Here is a 22,916-nt window from a genome sequence, read left to right on the forward strand (position 1 = left end):
CTCTGCAGTGAGAGCAGAGTGTTCTCAGAGCAGGTCCTCACAGCAGGGGCTGGGCTCTGTCAGTCCACAAAAGCTCACGCAGCACCTATGATGTGCCAGGTCTATCTAGGGTGGATGACAGGGCAGGGCATGGAACAGATAAGCCCTTGACCCTCTTGGGGCTTACACTCTAGTAAGATGGGACAGGTAGTAAATACACAGATTAAGCCTGTTAGATTGTCCTAAGTTCTTAGGGGAAAAACACAGCAGAGCTTGCTGGCACAGGAAAGGGTGCAGATGTAAACACCCGTCTATCATCAGGGACTTGTCTCAGTGAAATGTTCTGGGAAGCCCTGTGTTTACTACTGGTCTGCTTGTCCAACTTGCCAGAGCACAGCCCCCTGTGGCTACAGACCAACAGAACTGGGGAACGCGGGACCTTCCTGCCACAGATGGCCTGACTCTACACTCAAATGCCAAAGAGTGCCTTTCTCAGAGGAATCCTCTGATTTGGTGGCACATCAAAGCAATCTGATGTCCCAGTCATTCCTGTTCCTGTTTGTAAATCAGCATGCTAAATGGTGCTGCTTTGGTGAGCTGGTGAAAAATGCACTGGAAATATATTCTCCCACACAACCATAATGTTGATTTACTGTTTCAATTAATCTCGATTCTTCCTCTTCCACAAATTAGGTGGCCGCTTTTTACACAAGTCGTCTTTGGAGCTTAAATGAGCATAAGTGTAAACATCGGTTAATTTATCTGTTTTCACTGTAGACAATTTCATATCCCTGGAACACCTCTCAATCCCCTTTATGGGCTAGCAAAAGGGCTCCCCAGCCAGCACCGGGGGTGACAGTCCCTCAGGGCATAGTCAATGAGAGCATCCATTGTGTTGTGTCTTGCCTACTTTAAGAGGCCATAATTTCAGATGCCCAGGTAAAAGAAAAACAGACATGTCCCCCACAAAAGAGAGTGCTGAGCCTGGGCAGCCAGGAGACAGGACAGGCAGAGGCAGAGACAGCCTTACAGAGGACCAGGGAGCCAGCAGCCAGCAGCTGTGCCTGATGTAGCCATCCCCAACTCAGGTTGGTGTCTGCACCTAGCTCAGCGCTAAGACTTGTTCCACGTTCTTAAGGAAAGCATTTGAAGCCCTCACCTTAACCACTTCCTGGGGGAAACTTGAGGCAAGGTACTCGGTGTAGGTTAATGAAGAGAGACCCATTGCCCATTTCCCCCTTGGTGGGGAAAGTGGTGAGGACACTGCAGAAAAGACAGGGAAACTGACCTGCCTGACAAGCCCACTGTGTGGAGGCACTTGATGAATGACCTGAAGAAGATGTTCACTCCATGGGCACCCTTGGGCACTGTGATCAGACACAGACCCACAGGCTCCTGGGACAGCTGCATCCCTCCCACCCTCCACCACACACTCACCATCTCTGGCTGAGATAATTGCAGCAGCCTCCTAGCTGGCCCTTCACCCCAGACCCGACAGCTTCTTGATCTTCCCTACAGTCAACCTCTCTCCTCCCTCACCCTCTTCAGTGGCTCCTCATCACCCCAAGATAAAGTCCAAACTCCTTCTGATGGCTTTCAGTGACCTTCCTGACTTTGCTTCTTGGCTTTTACATTCCATCCCCACCCTGAGGCCTCACTGAGGTCCCTGGGGGGCCTGCAGTCATCAGCGCAGGCATCTATCTGGCCAGTGGGTGAACTAGGGGGCCCAGGGACAGGTCGCGGACTCTGACCTGTAGAGACCCAGTGCCCTGGCCGTGGCTGTCCACTGGCCAGGTCCAGGCCTTGAAGCAGCCATGAACCTCTCCCCACCCCCACCCCGGCTCCAATGGAGGCGGCCTCTTGGAACCCCAACCTTGCTGGCTGCCCACTCTCCTGGCCCAAGTCTGTGGGGCCTATGCTAAGCACCAGCCCGGCCAGTGGGGACGTGGTGTCTTTAGAGGTGGGGCGTGCTGGGGTGAGAAGAATGGAGGCCACTCGGAGTTGTTGGAGGGCCCAGCAAGGCAGGTCTACATTGATGTGAGCTTGGCCACCCCTGGGCCTCAGAGCCCCACAGATGCGGGCCATGGGATGACTGCTCCGTCCCAGTTGGACTGCTCCAGACAATGGACAGAGGCTCTATTGGGCCTGGTCCACAACAGGTGTTTTGGTTAACGGGCCATAAGGCAGTGCTCTTCCTTCCACCAGAGGTTGATGTTGGAAAATAGAAATGGGAGAATTTCACACCACATTTGACCAAAAGGAAGACCACCCTTTGGGAAGATTTACTGGCCATTTATAGAAAGCCTGTGTATATAATATGAAGTTACCCCCCAAACTTTCAAAAGAAAACTTTTGCTACCTCTGGGCTTTCTAGATGTAAAGAGGTTGCCAACATATGAGAAAGTAGAGCTAGAAAATCACACATCTTGTAAATGTCTGTTTGTTTGTTTTTTTTAATCATAGAAAAGAAACGTCTTCTGGAAATGACTTTTGAAATGGAATTGTTAGACCACCTCTGCAAGTGACATCAGGAGCCACACACATTCCTGTTTGTTCAGTGGGTAAAAGGACATGAAGTTGAAGACCTTGAGGAAGAAAGAAGGCTCTGTGCCACATTGGTCATATTTAGAGGACATTTTCATATTATAACCATTTGTGTGTGTGTGCATTTTATTCCTAAACTACTGTATATATAGTTGACAACGCTAAGTACTTTTTTTAAATCTCTAGTCTTTTCAGATGTTCTTAAGTATCTGATATGTTAAAAATAGAGGTAGTAAAAAGACATTCTGTAGATATATTTTTGTTGAAATTCATATGAAATAGGTTTTAATTTGGGGGGAATGGCCAAACCACCTCTTTGAACAGTAGCCATTGTGTTTGTGCACTGGTTCAGAGGAGGAAAGGAAAAGGGAGGGCCAAGAGTTCTGCCAGTGTATTCATAGTGAGGCAAGATTTCACTGTTGTCCCTTTTGTTCCCGCATTTTGGATTACTTAGCTGTGTATATAGTGTATATACTGGACAGAGGAGTCCTAATTTTCAACATTTAGTCTTTCTAGATGTTAAAGAGGTTGTCAGTATATGACAAGAATAGAGTTAGTAAAATAATACATTTTGTACATTTGGTCTTAAAATTCCTAGAAAGATTGTCTTCTGAAAATTTGACCATTATAGCCCACTGGGTTGACGGAGGAAGGAGAGAAAGAGGAGAGATCACAACCAACACAGCAGAAACACAAACAATAATAAGAGAATATTATGAGCAATTAGATGCCAATGAGCAATCTGGAAGAAATGGACAAATTCCTAGAAACATATAAACTACCAAAGCTGAAACAGGAAGAAATAAAAATTTGAACAGACCCATAACCAGTAAAGAAATCAAACTGGTAATCAAAAATCTCCCAGAAAACTAGAGTCCAGGGCCGGACAGCTTTCCAGGAGAATTCTACCAACATTTAAAGCAGAGTTAACACCTATTCTTTTGAAGCTGTTCAAAAAAATAGAAATGGAAGGAAAACTTCCAAACTCATTCTATGAAGCCAGCATTACCTTGATTCCAAAACCAAAGACCCCACTAAAAAGGAGAACTACAGGCCAATTTCCCTGATGGCCATGGATGCAAAAATCCTGAACAAGATACTAGCCAACTGGATCCAACAATACATTAAAAGAATTATTCACTATGACCAAGTAGGATTTATACAATATCTGCAAAACGATCAATGTGGTACATCACATTAATAAAAGAAAGGACAGGAACCACATGTTCCTCTCAATAGATGCAGAGAGAGCATTTGACAATATACAGCATCCTTTCTTGATAAAAACCCTCAAGAAAGTAGGGATAGAAGGATCATATCTCAAGATCATGAAAGCCATATATGAAAGACACAGTGCTAATATCCTCAATGGGGAAAAACTGAGAGCTTTCCCCCAAAGGTCAGGAGCACAACAGGGATGTCCACTATTGCCACTGTTATTCAACATAGTATTGGAAGTCTTAGCCTCAGCAATCAGACAACAAAAAGGAATAAAAGGCATCCAAATCAGCAAAGAGGAAATCAAACTTTATCTCTTCGTAGATGACATGATACTCTATGTGGAAAACCCAAAAGATTCCACCAAAAAACTGCTAGAATTGATCTATGAATTCAGCAAAGTTGCAGGATATAAAATCAATGCACAGAAATCAGTTGCATTCCTATACACCAATAATGAAGCAAGAGAAAGAGAAATCAAGGAATCTATCCCATTTACAATTGCACCAAAAACTATAAAATACCTGGGAATAAACCTAATCAAAGAGGTGAAAAATATATACAGTGAAAACTGTAGAAAGCTTATGAAAGAAATTGGAGAAGACATAAAAAAAATGGAAAAATATTCCATGCTTCTGGATTAGAAGAATAAATATTGTTAAAATGTCAATACTACCCAAAGCAATCTACATATTCAATTCAATCCCTATCAAAATAACACCAGCATTCTTCACAGAGGTAGAACAAATAATCCTAAAATTTGTATGGAACCAGAAAAAACATCAAATAGGGAGTTTTCTCCTGAAAAAGAAAACCAAAGCTAGAGGCATCACAATCCCAGACTTTAAGATGTATTACAAAGCTGTAATCATCAAGACAGTATGGTACTGGCACAAAAACATACACTTAGATCATGGAACAAAACAGAGAGTCCAGAAATGAACCCACAAATGTATGGCCAACTAATCTTTGACAAAGCAGGAAGGAATATCCAATGGAATGAAGACAATCTCTTCAGCAAGTGGTGTTGGGAAAACTGGATGGCAACATGCAGAAAAATGAACCTGGACAACTTTCTTACATCATACACAAAAATAAACTCAAAATGGATGAAAGACCTAAACATAAGACAGGAAGCCATCAAAATCCTCGAGGAGAAAACAGGTAAAAACCTCTTTGACTCTGGCCACAGCAACTTACTCAACATGTCTCCAGACACAAGGGAAACAAAAGCAAAAATGAACTATTGGGACTTCATCAAAATAAAAAGCTTCTGCACAGTGAAGGAAAGAATCAGAGACACTAAAAGGCAACACATGGAATGGGAGAAGATATTTGCGAATGACATATCAGATAAAGGGTTAGTATCCAAAATCTATAAAGAACTTATCAAACTCAACACCCAAAAAACACACACCCAAACAAAATCCAGTGAAGAAATGGGCAAGAGACATGAATAGACACTTCTCTAAAGAAGACATCCAGATGGCCAACAGACACATGAAAAGATGCTCAACGTCACTCATCATCAGGGAAATACAAATCAAAACCACAATGAGATACCACCCTACACCTGTCAGAATGGCTAACATTAACAACTCAGGCAACAACAGATGTTGGCAAGGATGCAGAGAAAGAAGATCTCGTTTGCACTGCTGGTGGGAATGCAAACTGATGCAGCCACTCTGAAAAACAGTATAGACGTTCCTCAAGAAACTCAAAATAGAACTACCCTACGACCCAGCAATTGCACTACTAGGTATTTATCCAAGAGATACAGGTGTGCTGTTTCGAAGGGGCACATGTACCCCAATGTTTATAGCAGTGCTATCTACAATAGCCAAAATATGGAAAGAGCCCAAATGTCCATCAATGGATGAATGGATAAAGAAGATGTGGTATATATATACAATGGAGTATTCCTTGGCAATCAAAAAGAATGAAATCTTGCCATTTGCAACTATGTGATGGAACTAGAGAGTATTATGCTAAAAGAAATTAGTCAGAGAAAGAAAAATATCATATGACTTCACTCATATGAGGACTTTAAGATACAAAACAGGTAACATAAGAGAAGGGAAGCAAAAACAAAAATACGGAAGGGGATAAAACATAAGAGACTCTTAAATATAGAGAACAAACAGAGGGTTGCTGGAGGGGTTGTGGAAGAGGGGGGATGGGCTAAATGGCTAAGGGACAATAAGGAATCTACTCCTGAACTCATTGTTGCACTATGTCCTGACTAATTAAAAAATTAATTAATTAAATTAAAAATTAAAAAAAGAATGAAAGTCAAAAGATGACAAATATGAAAAAGGGGTTGAGATATGGGAGAGAACAGGTGAAGGTCCAGCATTCACTTAACAGAAATTCTACAAGGGGAGCAAAGATAGAATGGAGAAGACACAATTTTTGAAAGAAAATGGCTGAGGATTTTCTCAAAAATAAAAAAAAAATGAATCTTCAGATTCATAAATCACAAGTTTTAAGCAAGATTTTTAAATGTCTAAATTAGACATATTGTAGCAAAACTGATAAACAGCAAAGACAAAATAAAACTGTAAAGTAAGTAGAAAGAAAAGGCAGATTACTAACAAAATTAACAAAAATTATGTTCACAGCAAAACTCAAAGCAAAAATTGGAGAACAGGCAATTGTGAACTATCCTAAATGTTGACCAGAAACCAACGAAACAAACAAACAAACAAATAAACTGACCATCACTCTAGTATTCTATACTGTTTAAACCATTATTCCTGAGTAATAAGAGAATAAAGATATTTGCAAGCAAAGACTCAGATGGCTTATCACTGCATACCCAATGGAAATGACTCCTAAGAGAAAGAGATTACATGTAGAAGAAAAGAGAAGAGATACAAAGAAATAGCAAATGAGGCAAATATAAATGTTTACTATAAAATAATTATGATAAATTGGAGAATATAAAAAGGAGCTAAACTACTGGACAATAATAGATGAGAATGGATGGCAAGGATAGTGGGAGGTCAACATTCTAAGAATCCAGTGTCAATTAGGGGGCAAATTTGACACTATTAAGTCTGGTTTGTAGACTTAAGAGTAAGCATTAGAATGTTTAATCTCTGATGTACCTAGGTGGCTCAGTCGGTTGGCCATCTGACTTTGGCTCAGGTCGTGATCTCCTGGTTTGTGGGTTCAAGTCCTGCAATAGGCTCTGTGCAGACAGTTCAGAGCTTGAAGCCTGCTTTGGATTCTATGTCTCCCTCTCTCTCTGCCCTCCCCCACTCATGCTCTGTCTTCTCTCTCTCTAAAAAATAAACATTTTTTAAAAATGTAAAAAAAAATTTTTTTTAATGTTATCTTTATTTTTGAGACAGAGAGAAACAGCATGAGCAGGGGAGGGTCAGAGAGAGAGAGGGAGACACAGAATCGGAAGCAGGTTCCAGGCTCTGAGCTGTCAACACAGAGCCGAACACGGGGCTCGAACTCATCAACCTCAAGATCATGACCTGAGCCGAAGTTGGATGCTCAACCAACTGAGCCACCCAGGCGCCCCTAAAAAAAATTTTAAATAGCCAAGATATGGAGGCAACCAAAGTGTCCACCAATAGATAAATGGATAAAGAAAATGTGGTATATACATACACAATGAAATATTACTCAACCATAAAAAAGAATAAGATCTTGCCATTCACATGCCATTCACATGCCATTCACATGACAAGATAAACCTAGAGGGTACTAACCTAACAAATAAGTCAGACTGAGAAAGACACAAACCATATGATTTTCATTTATATCTAAAAAACAAAGTAACAGAAAGCAGAATCCAACCCATAAATAGAGAACAAACTGATGGTTACCAGAGGGACAGGGAGTGGGGGGATGGGCAGAATGAATAAAGGGAGTAGGAGATAGAGGCCTCCAGTTACAGAATGAATAAACCACGAGAATAAAGGTAAAGCATAGGGAATACAGTTAATGTTACTGTGATAGCATTGTACATAACAGAGGGTAGCTACACTTGTGGTGAGCAGAGCATAACATATAGAGAAGTGGAATCACTATGTTGTACACCTGAAACTAATGTAATGTCTTGTGTCAAATATACTCAAAAATGTTTTAACAAAAAGGCAAGAGAAGTGCCAGCCTGGATAAGATGGCACAGAGCCATTTCTCCGTGCTTCTCCCACGGGGCACAACTACAAACCCTGGAAATAACAAAAAGCAACCAAGAAGAATTCTCAAAGATGGAAAGAGGAAGGAAAACTGGCTTAGTCCCCCAAACTAGGACTGGAGGCATAGCACAGTGTAGGGCACCTTCTGTCTTCCCAACAGAAGATGACCCAGGCCTAACATTTCTTTCCCAGGCCCCCATCCTCAACTTAGTATGACAAGGTGGCACAAGTAGGCTCATGCTTCCTCTGGTTGGAACAGGAGTCCCTCCAACACTACTGAGCAAACCCAGCACCACCAGCAAGGGGATCAGTCAGGAGCCCCACTGACAGTAGTGGCTGAGGAGGTATTCTCCTTCCTCACCAGGCCTGAGACTCTCCAACCCCAGCCCAGATAGTATCTTGGAGGTACCAGCAAGAATGGCCTGGTTACAAGAAGTAGCCCAGTACAAGAAATCTCTTCATGTCTGGGAGCCTGAGATTGCCCTCCCCTGCAGATGGCCCAGGGGCGGGATGAGGGACAGGGAAGTGTAGGCAAGAAGGCTTCTACCACAACAAACGACCTAGGCAAAGAAGCTTCTTTGTGCCCTTGAGCCAGACTCCCCTCCTTGACAGGGAGACACTGAGACTGCTGGGGGGAACCACGACTATAAGCAGGGACCCCAAATCTTCTTTGTACACATGGGCCTGAGATTCCTCTCCTCACCCCACCCACCTGCAAAGAGGCATGAAGGCAGATGGGTGGCAGGAACAAGAGGTATTCTGCCACAGTTAGTACCCAGCCCTGAAAGCTTCTTCACCTCCCTCTGCAGACAGGAGATCCTACTTTCTGACCCAAAGACATCAAGGTAGCTGGGGGGCATCCACACACACAGTAAGTGCACAGCTCATGAGGTGCTTTCCAACCCTGCCCACAGATGGATCCCACCAGAAAAACACATGGCCAGAGAAACTTCTCTGTCCCCAGGAACTTGAGGCTCCTCTTCCCAATCCCTCAACCTGGACAAACCCCCTACACCCCCAGACAAAGCACCACCTTGTGCCAGCAGGAGCCCCAACAACACCAGATAAATCAGAACAAAATATCACTTCCAAAGTTCTGAAAATTCAACTGCCATTAAAACCACAGCCAACAAAAAGTGGGCCCAGACCTGTGCATAGACATAACTAGATTTAACAGAACCCAAAGTCTCTCAACATAAGAAAAAGTAAAAGTCAAGAAAATCACAACCTGAATGAGAAAAATCACTCACCTGACACCAACATCAAGATGAATCAGATGTTGAAATTATCCAACAAGGATTTTGAACCATATATTAATCATGTTTTTCATATTTAATGATGTTTTGACCTGGCTAGCCAGAAAGAGATTGCACTCCCAGGGCTACCTAATTCCTAAAAATAGTAAGCAACTCACCAGCAAACTTACCCTTCAGATGCAAACCAACCAATCCAGAGTCCATAACCCCAACCTTTATGGAACTGTCACACCAAGGCAATATTTCTCCTACCCTAAGTCAACTGAGAGTCAGGTACCAGACAACTAGGGACAGCCTCTCTTCCCCAGAAACTGCTGGAATTATTCAAAGTAGCCAATCCTAAGCTGTTTGCCCTGCCCTGCCCTGCCTTTCTTTCAGAAATCCCCCAAAATGCCATGGCCTATGCCTTCCTTTTGTTACTTCCTGCCTCCTGAACAACACAGGTACTTCCCCACCTCTGTGGCCTTACATGGCATGCCTCTTAGGGAAAGTGTGAGTAACATTAAATTTCTTGCAATGACATCAACCTCTTCATGTCGTCATTCAGTCACCTTTATAAATTAAGACTTGGCACAAAATCAACAATCATAAAAATGCTTCAACAGCAAAAAATTACAAACAAGTGAAAAAATTGAAAAATCTCAGTAAATAAATAAAAGTAATTTTAAAAACAAATGGAAACAGGGGCGCCTGGGTGGCGCAGTCGGTTGAGCGTCCGACTTCAGCCAGGTCACGATCTCGCGGTCCGTGAGTTCGAGCCCCGCGTCAGGCTCTGGGCTGATGGCTCGGAGCCTGGAGCCTGTTTCCGATTCTGTGTCTCCCTCTCTCTCTGCTCCTCCCCCGTTCATGCTCTGTCTCTCTCTGTCCCAAAAATAAATTAAAAACGTTGAAAAAAAAATTAAAAAAAAAAAATGGAAACAATAGAATTGAAAAAGCCAATCACGGAAAAAAGGAACAATGGCTAGGCTCAAAAGTAGTGTGAAGATGATAGAAGACAGAATCAGGGAACCTGAAGACAAACTAACTGAATTTACAAGATAAAGAATAAAGAAGGAAAATAAACTAGTATAGCCTCAGGGACCTCTGGGGGAAAACAAAAGAGTTAACATTCATATCATCATGGTCTCAGGGAGAGGAGAAAAGAGATTGAGTTTGAAAGAATATTCAAATCAATAATGGCCAAAAACTTCCCAAATTTGGCAAAAGACACAAACTCACAGATTTAAGAAACTGAAAAAATACCTAGCAAAATAAACCCAAATAAATTCATGCCAAGAGTGCATCATAATTAAATTTCTGAAAACTAAGGACAAGAAGAATCTTGAAAGCAGCTAGAGATGGCATCCGAGATGGCAGTGTAGGTGGGTCCTGGGCTCACCCCCTCCTGTGGACACACCTAACCTATAGGTGCAGATAAATCATTTCCCTCTCCAGAAGATCTGAAGACTAGATGAACTGCTCTCCAAAGGACAAAAGTGATGAGGTTTTTGGGAGTGACAGTGGGGTTTGTGGTGTCTGGAGCCGACAGTCAAGAAAGAATTCTTGAAGACGTCTCCAGGGCAAAAATGTGATTTTATTAAAGCACAGGGACAGGACCTGTGGGTGGGAAGAGTTGCCCCGGGACCATGAGGAGGCTGGGACCATGAGGAGACTGGGGTTGGGGGAGGTAAGTCCAGGGGAAGTTTCCAATGAGATTTTCATAATGCTAAAGAAGACTCCCAGGATCCCAGAGGCCTGGCTATTGTCAAGCTAGGGTTGTTTTTCCTTCTAGCAGAGCATTATCATTAAGACATAGGGAGTTACTCCTGCCTGGGTGGCTCAGTAGGTTGAGCTTCCGACTTTGGTTCACGTCATGATCTCCCAGTTCCTGGGTTTGAGTCCCGTGTCAGGCTCTGTGCTGACGGCTCAAGCCTGGAACCTGCTTCACATTCTGTGTCTCCCTCTCTCTCTGCTTCTCCCCTGTTTATACTCAGTCTCTCAAAAATAAATAAAGATTAAACCAAAACAAAACAAAAAGACATAGGGAGTTACTCTGCCTACCTCCAGTATTTGTCAACGGGCTGCAGTTTATAAGGAAACTTAATTCTATCTGCCTTTTCCTTCTGCCTTTGTTCACCACCTCACTATGGAGGGATGACGGAGTCTTAGGTCCTGCAGCACTAAGATCTCTATCAGTTAACCCTTTGTTTTCCCCTTTCCTCTGTTCTTGGGCAGCCAGAGTGCCTGAGGAATATCCCCACATATCCCACCAGGGAGTGGGGGGCTGTTTGTGGCCTGTCAGCTTGCCTTATGCTCCCTCATCAAAAAGGACACATCAAGAGGTGTAGCAGACCAGGCACCTGGATGGCTCAGTCAGCTGAGCGTCCAACTCTGGATTTCAGTTCAGGTCATAATCTCACCAGTCTGTGGGTTCGAGCCCTGCATGGGGCTCTGAGCTGACAACAAGGAGCCTGCTTGGGTTTCTCCCTCCTTCTCTCTCTGACCCTCCCCTGCTGCTCTCTTGCTGACAACACCCTCTCCAGCCCAGCCCCTCTCCACTCCAACCCCCATGCCCACCTGCCCTGTGGCTCCCTCACATCCTGGCAGGTCTGTCCTGAGAGTCCCTGTGCCCCAGATTACCAGCTCCAGGCCTTACAGGACCATCCCTCTGCCTAGACCTCTGTCCTGCCCTCCAGATGCTCCCATAGGACATTCAGGAGAAATCCCACACCTCACACAGCACACTCCCGTCTCTGCCCCCGTCCTACCCAGAGGCCCCAGGATGAGGCCCAGGATCCTGGTCAGGGATCACTCCTCCATCCTCCAGCCAACCCTCAGCAAGATTTGTTTGACAACAAATCTCCAATTATTCCAAGGTTTGGCCTCCACCACACAGCTGCCAGCTCCTCCCAGCGCTTCTCCAAGTTCTCTGTCCCCAGAGCCACCCTGCTAAAGCCACTCATGGCTCCGCCATAGTCTGGAAACCCAGCATAACTCCTGCCCTCCAATGCAGCCCCTCCCAGCACTGTGCAGCACCCACTAAGTTGGGGTGGTTGCTCCACAAGGCAACAACCTGGTCTCTCTAGTCTCATGCCCCAGTGCCTAGCACTGAGCAGAGCCCAGTGTGTGTTGAGTGCATGGGTGGTGTACTCTGGCCTAAAATAGAGGGGAAGACTTGAGTGAGTCTGGCGGGGACTGTGGGCATAGCCTCGGGGCAGGGTGGGGGGGGGCATTCAGGAGGCACACTGCCCTTTCATGTGGAGGAAGCAGCAACCACAAGGCTGGACAGGGCCTAAGACAGGGCCTACAGTGGCAGGACAGACAGGGCCTAACTGTGTAGACTAGACCTGTATGGAGGGTCCTCAGGGCCTGGGAGGCCCAGGCCAGGGCTCACAGATGGACTCAAAGCTTGGAGTTTGCAGAAGCTTTGTGGAGGGAGGGCCAGCATGAGAGAGGCACCTTGGGAGGAGTGAGTTGGGCATGAACCTCACATCCTTCATGACAGCCTACATGGTGCTGGGGGCTGTCCTTGTCCCCATTACACAGACACTACCAGATTCCCCTCCTCAGGGCCTATGTGGCTCACCCTGGGGTGTTAGGAAAGGACAGGGAAACACTCTCCACCTGGACAGTCTTGGAGTGACTGACATTCAGCAAGCCCCTTCTCCTCTAGGGACGGCACCTAAGGCCTCCTCAGCCCCGAAACACTGGAGACAGAAGATGGGAACATGGAGCACTGGCCTCAGTCCAGGGGAGTGAGCAGGGAGCGGGAATGTGGGTACAGGGGCTCTGTTTCTGCAGTCAGACCCACACCACGATCCAAGCATGTCTTCTTTGGGGCTAAGTGTGGGAGCCCTGGGAGACAGGGCAGACCTGGGAGGGGTTGACAGCAGAGACATTGCTGAGGCTGCTCTGACACCCAGTGGTGATTCTCAGAACCAGCTGCTGCAAGGAGGAAGTGTAGCTGCTCCCCAGCAGAGAAGTGGGACAGGGGGCAGAGAAAGGCAGAGAAGGGGTGGGGTGGGAGAGATTGAGGGAAGGACAGAAAGAGAGAAGGAGAGAGTGGGTGGGAGAGGGTGGGAGCAGGAAGTCTATTTTAGGCCAATGGTTCTCAAGACTTGAACTTGCAGTGGAATCAACTTGAGGGCTGAGTTGCTGATTCAGGTCTGGGCTGAGCCAGAGTTTGCATTTCTTTTTTTTTTTCTCTTTTCTTTTTTTTTTTTTCCTAAGTTTATTTATTTTGAGAGAGAGCATGAGTAAGGGTGGGGCAGAGAGAGGGAGAGACCAAATCCCAAACAGGCCCCGTGTTGGCAGCTCAGAGCCCGACATGGGGCTCAAACTCCCAAACCGTAAGATCATGACCTGAGTCAAAATCCAGAGTCAGATGCTTAACTGACTGAGCCACTCTCAGGTGCCCGTAGAGTCTGCATTTCCAGTAGATTTCTGGGGGAGGGGGGCTGCTGGTGGTCTGAGACCACACTCACAGAACCACTCATTTAGGAAAGGAATGGAGGGGAAGAGAAGGAACATCTGGGCTCCTGCTATGTGTCTGGGGGCTGGTTCTGTCATTATTATACTTAGACTTGGGGAAGCCCCCAAAGTCCTTCCCGCAGTCCTTCCTTCACATCTGCCTTATACCTGCCACCCCCATCGTGGCATGAGAGGCGGCTCCTGGGAACTGGGATGAACAGCCTGTGGGTATGGGGACCATACCCACACCTTCCTGCAAGGATCCAAGGCCTCAGCCTCCCACTGTGTTTGGCACACATTCTCTGTGCCCATGACATGCTCACCTGGCCTCTTGACAATCACCAGAAGAACCAGGTAGGGCCCTGCCTGGTTGGCTGCTCAGGAGAGCCCAAGGCTCACTGCCCACTAGGGGAATGGCCCTGCTTAATTAAGGAATGTCATCTGGATGACTAGGGCTCGGGGCAGGGGGGGCAGGGGGTGCCTCTGACCTGACTTACCACTGGCCAGGTAGAGGAACAGCCAGAGAGCCATGCAAAGTGTACCAAACACCTGCCTCCCACTGTGTCACTCTCCTCCTTGCTGTTTTCACCCGGAAGGGGCAGAAAATCTCCCTAGGCACAGCAAGGATGGAAGGGAGGTGCCCCTGGCAGAGAAGAGAGGAAGGCATAAGTGTTCTGGAGAGGCAGGGCTTGGGGACCCTGGGACTGGGGCATTGAGGCTGGAAGGAGTACCCTGGGGTTTGGTGAAAATGAAGACTCCAGTCTACCCTGAACTCCTCTGGCCCTTCCGGACTTGAGTCCCAGGGATATGCACTTGTTATCAGTACCTGGGCTCTACAGTTTGGACGAGAACACTCATGTTCCTGAGCCAATTCATGCCACACACCATACCCCAGGTGAGGCAGAGAGGTCTGTTCCTCCCAGTGATTGAGGAGACAAGGTAAGTCACACAGAAGCAAGCAAAAATGTAAAACTCTCTCAGCGAAGGGAGGAGGAACAATCAGGGGCAATGATGTAATCTGCCACAAAGCCCACTATTTGGTGTGATAAATGAGTTTAAGGTATTAAAGAACAAATGAGTGAAATGACCACATTCCTTGCTGGGAAGGGGGACTCTCCTCCCCTAGGCCCCAAGCTGCCTGTCAACTGGGGAGTAGGGAAAGAAATAATTGAACAAGAACAAAATCTGTGAGCAATGTTTGTGTTGTATGAACCAACAATTTACATGTAATTTGCAACCACCTACTGTACCAATCAGTCAATACTATGCAACTGAGGGTTAATATAAACTGATTTCCATTGAGTGTCAAGGATAGCTGGCCATTGTTATCTGCCATTCACTGGATGTTCATTGGCAACTGTCATCAGGACAGATTGCTCCTGAACTCGGACTACACTGTGTAGCTAGGGTCGTGTGACTAGCTCTTACCACTGGAATGTCTAAAGTTTGAGCACCACTGCCAAGCTGAAGAATGGGTAGATCTTCACCACCTTTCTGTTCCATTTGGCATCCACGAAGGACTCCAAGACAACCAGTGTGGTCCCTAAATGATAGCCTGGGGAAATCAACCACAGGACTAGGAGTTGAACAGTAAAGCATTCAGCACTCAGCTCCTGAGATCTCAAGTGGCTTATCACAGCAGTCAGCCTCTGCATACAGTGACAGACTCCCACTTCCAGGTCTTATGCTCCAGAGAAGCTTATCATCCATGAGTTCCACAGAGCCAACAGGAACACAACCCCTTCAAGAGCCCCACACTGGGATGAGAAACTTTTGAACAATATCCTTCATTATAGCATTGTTAGCAATAGCAAAAGTCAAATGGGTACTGGATGGAATTATAGGATAAATCAAATGAATGAGGAAGTTCTTTAAGTACTACATGGAAACACCTCAGATATGTTAAGTCGGGGAAAAGAAGAAAAGAGCTTTCATACATCAGTTTTCAAGGTATGATCCAAGGACTCCTTAGGGTATCCAAGACCCTTTCAGGGGGTCTGCTCAGTCCTCCCTTTCCAACTACATGTCTATGTGCAGCCATATTTCCTTCTATGCCTCAACTAACAAATCAAATCAGACCGAACACAGAAACATACAGGAGAATCCAGCTGGTTTCTATTAAACCAGATGCTAAAGAAATATCTTCAAATGTGAAAATGCTTTGCCTCAGATTTTGGTTTGGAAAATAATTTTTGTAAATTCTGTTATAGGTTTTAAGTTTCTAATTGTCTCAATTTTATTTCATAATATGGAAAATATTGATAAATATAACTCATGTTTAAAAGCTCTTTGGAGGCCTTAAAAATTTAATAGTGTAAAAGGATCCTGCGACTAAAGTGTCTGGGTACCACTGGTGTATATATCAACCTCTGTGTAAAAAGGGGAGAAAAATAAGAATATTTTTTGTACTAGACTATATATGCATGAAGGATAACATGAAAGATAAACCTTCATGAGAGAACCTCTCTTCTCAAGAGAGGGTAGGAAATGGGCAGATGGATAACCCATTACTAAATCTTTGTTTTTAAAAAAAATTCTGGTGCTATGTATAACTTATTCAAAAAAATTTTATACAGCTGGAGGCAGCAGGGGTCAGCATGACAGATGACGATAAAGTCAAGCTGGAGGGGGAAAGGGCTGTGGTCTGTGTGTGGAGTGTCTACCCTTCTCCACACCCAGAAAGTGTCTCCTGGCAAAATACTGGAGGATTGCTCTCTAAAGAAATGAAACCAAGAGACTCAAAGTTTCTGGTATAAATAAAACTCCTCATCTTAAACTGTAACACGCAACCACACATCACCATTTAATGAAAGTTTGCAATAGGTGAGGGAAACAGAAAAACTAGCCCAGAGGAAACTGTGGTAATTCAGGATCTAGAGATTTAATTTGCGGATGGGGAAAGGGAAAAAAAAAAATACACAGTCATGCAACCAAAGACATGTAGTTGGAAGAAGTTACTGAATCTGCACTGCCAAGTAGATGGTTCAGGATGATCAGTTTTCTAATAGTCATCTTACAAGTATTACTACACATGCCATCCATATGTCCCTGTGGAAATTACACCTTTATAGGACATGGCATAAGGAAAAAGAATATGCTTTCATATCAGATATAAACCCATTTCACTTACTACCTGTGTGCTCCTGAGAAAAATATTTAACTTCTGAGCCTGTTTCATCCAGTGTAACCTGGACAATAGTGCCTTATAGAGTTACTGTAAGAATCTAATGAGTCATTCTTTTCTGATGTGATAATACATTCCCCAGCACTCAGGGATTTCTAAGTGCCATTCTTTTTTTTTTTTAATCTCTTTTTAATGTTTATTTATTTCTGAGAGACAGAAAGGCAGAGCACGTGTGGGGGAGGGGCAGAGAGCAAGGGAGACACAGAATCCAAAGTAGGTTCCAGGGTCCAAGCTGTCAGCACAGAGCCCTATGCGGGGCTCCAAAACATGAACCATGAGATCATGACCTGAGCCAAAGTCAGACACTTAACCAACTGAGCCACCCGGGCGCCCCACTCAGTAACTGCCATTCTTATTGCCCATGATGTAGCAGAAAAAACTGACAGTGTGTTACTATAATTTTTTTAAAAAATGGATTGGTAGTTGCCAGAAGTGGGGGTGGATAGTGGGAGAAATAGGTAAGCTGGGTTTTATTTAGTTTAACTAAATTTAATTTAAAAAAACAGAAGTCACAATGCAACCTGCTTTAAGGTTAACCATTTAATGTATTAACATTTTCACTTATAAACATACAATTTGCATATACAGGGAAAATAGGTTCTGTGGACACAAGAGATTATGAGAGGGAAGCAATCAGAAAACAGATCAATTCGGGGGGGGGGGGGTAGAAATGGAACTGCATTCCATGCCTGTGTCTACATAAACTTGGGAAGGAGAAAGAAAAATGAAACAGGATAACTGATGTAGAAAATAAACTTAGGCCATTCGTCTCAACCATGGTTGAGACCAGTGTCTTGGGTCCAGGTCTGGCCTGTTTCAGGATGATCATCTGAAACACAGCCACTGGTCTTTCTTTTCTCCTTACTATCTAAGACTCTGAAGTTCACTCCAGTAACCAAAAAACAATCAGCTTGGCATGTGTGCAATGTCAGTGGGCAACTTCTTCCACACATGAAAGTGAGAAAAGCTTACTCACACCTGAACAAGTTCCTTCCACCTCATCTAACTTTTTTTGATTTAGGATTACCTAAATTGAGGCAATCACAAAGCTGGCATCTACAGAAATTGGACCAAGGAAATGAAGTATCTCAGCCCATCTTTATACCTACTATGCATTTCCTAACAGCATCAAGTCACTGGCAACACTGAATTTCCAGGTTGAACTGTGGCTGCCCAATGGGGCTGGCCAACAGAGTGCACACACATGTGCCCAAGCTTCAGTTTACACCTGCCCCTTCCGTCAGAGGGGGGACTCTGCTTCCCAGGCATTTCAGCAACATAACTCAGTACCCTGTGGTTCCAGGAACTCCAAGTTCAAAATCAATACCCCAATACCACATTAAAAACTGTTTAATATTTTATTAGTAAAGCATACAGCTCTTAATAATGACTATCATCTAAACAAAGCCATTCTTACTACAAAGGATGTAAAATCATAAGAGCAACATTTTTAATCATCAAAACTAACCTTGTCAGAAATCACAGTTGGCAATTTTCCACTGTCTCAAATATCCAAAGGGGTGACAGTCAAGTGCACCTCCTTTCAACTAGAAACAGACTCTACAGTGTAAGTTCAGCAGAACTGCCCAGGAAAACAGACCTGACATCAAGGTCGTTTGGCAGATGGCTTCATATGGAGATCTATTTAAGTCTGCTCAGAGATGGAGTCAGTTGACCTATGAAACAAGTTATGTATGTAACTGGCCACAGAAAATAAAAACAGAGTTTGTGCTACTAGGGGTGTATTTTGGAGTGCCAGCGTAGGGACTGTCACTGTGCTAAACTGCCTTGGTGGAAGTACATTTTTTAAAGCTTGCGGGACAGAAGACTGGACTAATTTTGGGCTTTACAAATTCATATAAAGAAATAACAGAAGTGTGGGATTATGGGTTTTCCAGAGCTTCACACATAGCTGGGGCTCAAAATTACATGGTTTAAGCTTCTGTGTCAGGAATAAAAACAAAGCCCATGTCCTGGTCAAGCTGAGTAATACCTTGACAGAAGGTTATTCATGTCCTTAGGCAATCATTTCCCATCTGTAACCTGAGTCTCCCCAACAGCCATGGTCCCAAGAGCCCCCACTATCCATCACCAGGGCTCCATGAACCCCAGTGCTTGGGGGACAATCACAGTGCCCCAGTCCTGCACAAAGCAGGACACCTGCTCTTCAGAAGGACAGAAGAGAGGAAAAGAGCACCCTCTGCACAGTGTGATCCCCAGAGGCCTGACACAGTCACACTGTAAGTATGGCTCTCATTCCATTTCCTCACCACTCTTAATACCACTTTCTCAACAAGTAGCAAAATAAGCTATAAGTAGGCTGATGTGGCAATAAAAATATCCAAAGCAGACACTAAAAACATAGGGTCTTCTCTGAATAAAGCACATCTACCTCCACATACTTCAAACTGTTTTGGCTTCTTCAAGTTTTAAAGGATAAAACTTTGAGGCTCAAGCCAATTCCTAATATGGGATATTTTCCAAGGATCATACCAAAAGAACAAAGAATAAAATGAAGAAGCATCATTTTAAGAGGAAGTGGGGAGGAAGGTGGGGAGGGAGGGAGGAGGGCGGGGAGGGGGGCTGACCCTACCCCATCATCCTGAGCAGTCAGCCTTGCTGGCCCCAGAGGTCCTGGGGATACCACCCCACTGCCTCAGGGAAGTTCCTGGTTGCTTACCAGACCACAACTCCTGAAGTTACATGCAGCCAGCTCTGATCCAAGGCTTCAAAGTTCAATGTTAAACAGAAAGAAGATGCAGTTCTCCTTGCCACATTGCTCACTCATACATCACCATATATAAACAGAACACTAAATTATCCCTTAAGCACTATACCTAACTCTGAAAAGAAAATGCCATTCTAAATAGGTATGTCCAAAATAAGGTATTCCAAGAGTTCTAGAATGAAACTCCTGGAATGAGCCAGTGCCCCAGAGATTCCATGTTTTAGCTAAACACAAATCAGAAGCCTTCTCTACAGTACGTGTATGGATTAGTTAGAACTATGATGTCATCACTTTCAAAAGAACAATTAAACTATTATTAAAAACATTTATCACCAACAGAAATGCCCTGCAAATTATATTATTGCACACAGGGTATCAGAAGCTATGCACATCCAGATCTGAAGGACTCTAGAAGACCCAGAACAGAGACCCTAAGGCCATGCCAGTGGCTGCTCCGGCCAGCATGCCCAGTGCCAGATCACTGTCGCTGTCTCGATACCGCTCCCGAATGATGATCTGGTTGGCAGGCTGTTGTCCATAAAGTCCTAAAAAAGAAGTGAAAAAGCAGATGCTGTGAGGAGCAGTTTGTGAAGTCCAACATTCCCTCATAAAGACAGTGTGCCCTGAAGTGGCAGAGGTCACATCTCCCTGCATGTGCATCCCTCCCCTACAGTGCTGTCTTCCTCTCAACAGGTGTGTGGAGTCGCTGAGTGGGTGCTCCCCGGCTCTCCCCCAGAACAGGCCACGGTGACTGTCTCTAAGACTGCAGTAAGAGGAAACCAAGGTGCTCAACTTTCCAAGGTCCAAACCCCCAAACGCTGCAAATAGCAGGGTCCTAGTGCAGCTGTAAGCTCCAGTCCCCAATGTCCACTTCTCCCCCAAACACTGCAAACAGCAGGATCCTACTGCAGCTGTAAGCTCCTGTCTCCAGTGTCCACTTCTGCCCTCCCCCAAACGCTGCAAACAGCAGGATCCTAATGCAGCTGTAAGCTCTGGTCTCCAATGTCCACTTCTGCCCTCCCCCAAACGCTGCAAACAGCCAAGGTCCTAGTGCAGCTGTAAGCTCCAATCCCCAATGACCACTTCTGCCCTCCCCAAATGCTACAAACATCAGGGTCCTAGTGCAGCTGTAAGCTCCAGTCCCCAATGTCCACTTCTGCCCTCCCCCAGACACTGCAAACAGCAGGATCCTAATGCAGCTGTAAGCTCCAGTCTCCAATGTCCACTTCTCCCCTCCAGTCACACTTATTAGGATGACAGGTAGATACAGGAGAGCATGGGAGATACACAGAGCCTGCATTGTGAGAGGCAAGAATCTCCACCTAAAGCTGAAAATGAAAAATCCATTTAAAAGCTAATTAGCTTCTTGATATTCATGTAAACCATTTTTAAATTAGACCTTAAATCTGCTAATAAAACTTGCTCATTTTTAATCATAGGTCTTTATGGGGGAAAATACTTATGTTAAGGGGAAAACTTCTAAAAAGCAAACTTTAAACAACTTTAATATTTAATTTGCATGACTAAAGTTTACAACTGGAAATGTACTATTTGTTCTGTTCTATACTTCACAGCTATACTATCTAACAGCTAATTAGCTTTAAAATTACACAAATATAAATAATGTTAACTTCCCTCCCTGACCTGCTGTTCCCTTAACAGTTCAACCCTAAGGGAGCAAGAAACTAATACAACAGTAATGTGTATATGTAGATGAAAACCAACAGCAAAATAAAGGCTAACATTTAGAAGTCCTTAGTACTCTAAGCAATTACAGTACTACAAGCATTTACATGTACTGACTCACTTAATACTAACAACCCTATGAGTTGAGTTTATTATTATACCCATTTTACAGATGGGCAAAAGTGAGGCACACAGGGGTTAATGGCAATAAGGGCATGCAAACCTAGGCACTCAGGCTACAAGTGTACACTCATAAACCACTAATACCTCAAATATGATGGAGGAGAATAGAAGAGAAAAGAAAAAACACCAAAGCTGCATGGTAGAATGACACCACTATAAACAAAGGGCTGATCAAGTACAGGTAACAGCACTGGAAGCCAACAATGTTTTATGCAATGTTTACCTTTCAAAATTGGTGAACTAGTAGTATTTACTTTCACTGCCTTGAAATTTAAAAGTTTTCAATTAGGCAAATGGAACTATGAAATGATAGTAGGAACTTGCAAGCTGACTTAATTAGAAGATCCCTTGGACAATCTAAATCTACATTCCCTCAGTAGATCACATCAAGGGCCTCATGCACTACATGACCAGGAGAGACCTCTCCTGCAGCTCCTGCTTGCCTCTGCTCCTACCAGGAAGAGAAATCCTTACCAAAGTCAGCTGGGGACATTTCTAAGTTACATACTGTAGTTACCTAACTTAACTAAGCTTTACATAAATGGTCAAAATGTGAATGTGAAATAGGCAGCTATTGCTTCCAGGATAACTAAGTTCGATACTTTAGGGTGGACTGAATAAAGGCAGGTAACTCACAAATTACTATCAGAGCAAGGAAATGAGTAAACTAAAAAACTAAAAAAAGAATTTTAAAACCTAGACTTGTTTGTACTTACCAAGGGAAACCGTGATGCGGTGATATGTCATGAGCACAGTGTTTACAAGACAAGAAAACTCCAACCAAAGGAGCCAATGCAAAGCAAAATCCTAGAGCCCATGTCAAAAGATAGCTGAACACTGTCCACTAACACAGGTAAATTAAAACAGAACACTCATAGCGTGTACACAGCACCCTTTGTACTTTTTTAATTGGCTGACTGACCACTGGCTCCAATCATATTAAATAGAAGGCCTTGGGGCACCTGGGTGGCTCAGTCAGTTAAGCGTCTGACTTCAGCTCATGTCATGATCTCACAGTTCGTGGGTTCGAGCCCCGCGTCCGGCTCTGTGCCAACAGCTCAGAACCTGTAGCCTGCTTCGGATTCTGTGTCTCCCTCTCTCTCTGCCCCTCCCCTGCTTGTGCTCTGTCTCTCTTTCTCTCTCAAAAATAAACATTAAAAAAAAAAATTTTTTTTTAAAAAGAGAGAAGGCCTTTACCCTGCTATATGCATGACTATGGTGTCTAAAGACCACATAATGTCATGAAGCTGGCCAAGCACTGGGGTATCCAGAAAGGGACTGAGAAGCTCCAATCTGGTCATCAGGACAAGGCTACTGGGGGATGACCACAAACTCAATTCACCCTCTCCACAGCAAGTATGCCTGCTAGATGGGTCACAATGCTAATGCTGAATGCCCACCTACTTCTTGACTCTGCCCTCTGCAGCAAGTAAATTGAGGGTGCTCATGAGAGGGCTATCTCTTTTTCTATGAAGAAAGGCAAGAGCAAGTAAAGAATCCAATTTACAGAAATTCCCTTTACTAGCACTTCT

At 44.3% G+C, this 22,916-nt stretch overlaps 1 protein-coding gene across 4 annotated transcripts in view; it reads right to left on the minus strand.

Annotated features, from left to right (window-relative positions):
- Positions 1–17,312: 17,312 nt before the first annotated feature.
- Positions 17,313–22,916, minus strand: part of PLEKHB2 (pleckstrin homology domain containing B2) — a 43,398-nt gene continuing 37,794 nt past the window's right edge. For all 4 annotated transcript variants that reach the window (XM_058715675.1, XM_058715674.1, XM_058715677.1 and 1 more), the window contains one exon: positions 17,313–20,060. In XM_058715675.1, the coding sequence (XP_058571658.1) occupies positions 19,924–20,060 (137 nt within the window). In that variant the 3' untranslated portion in view covers positions 17,313–19,923. The remainder of the gene's footprint in view (positions 20,061–22,916) is intronic.

The sequence above is a fragment of the Neofelis nebulosa genome, chromosome 2 (genome assembly GCF_028018385.1).
Source record: "Neofelis nebulosa isolate mNeoNeb1 chromosome 2, mNeoNeb1.pri, whole genome shotgun sequence".
Taxonomy (NCBI): Eukaryota; Metazoa; Chordata; class Mammalia; order Carnivora; family Felidae; genus Neofelis; species Neofelis nebulosa.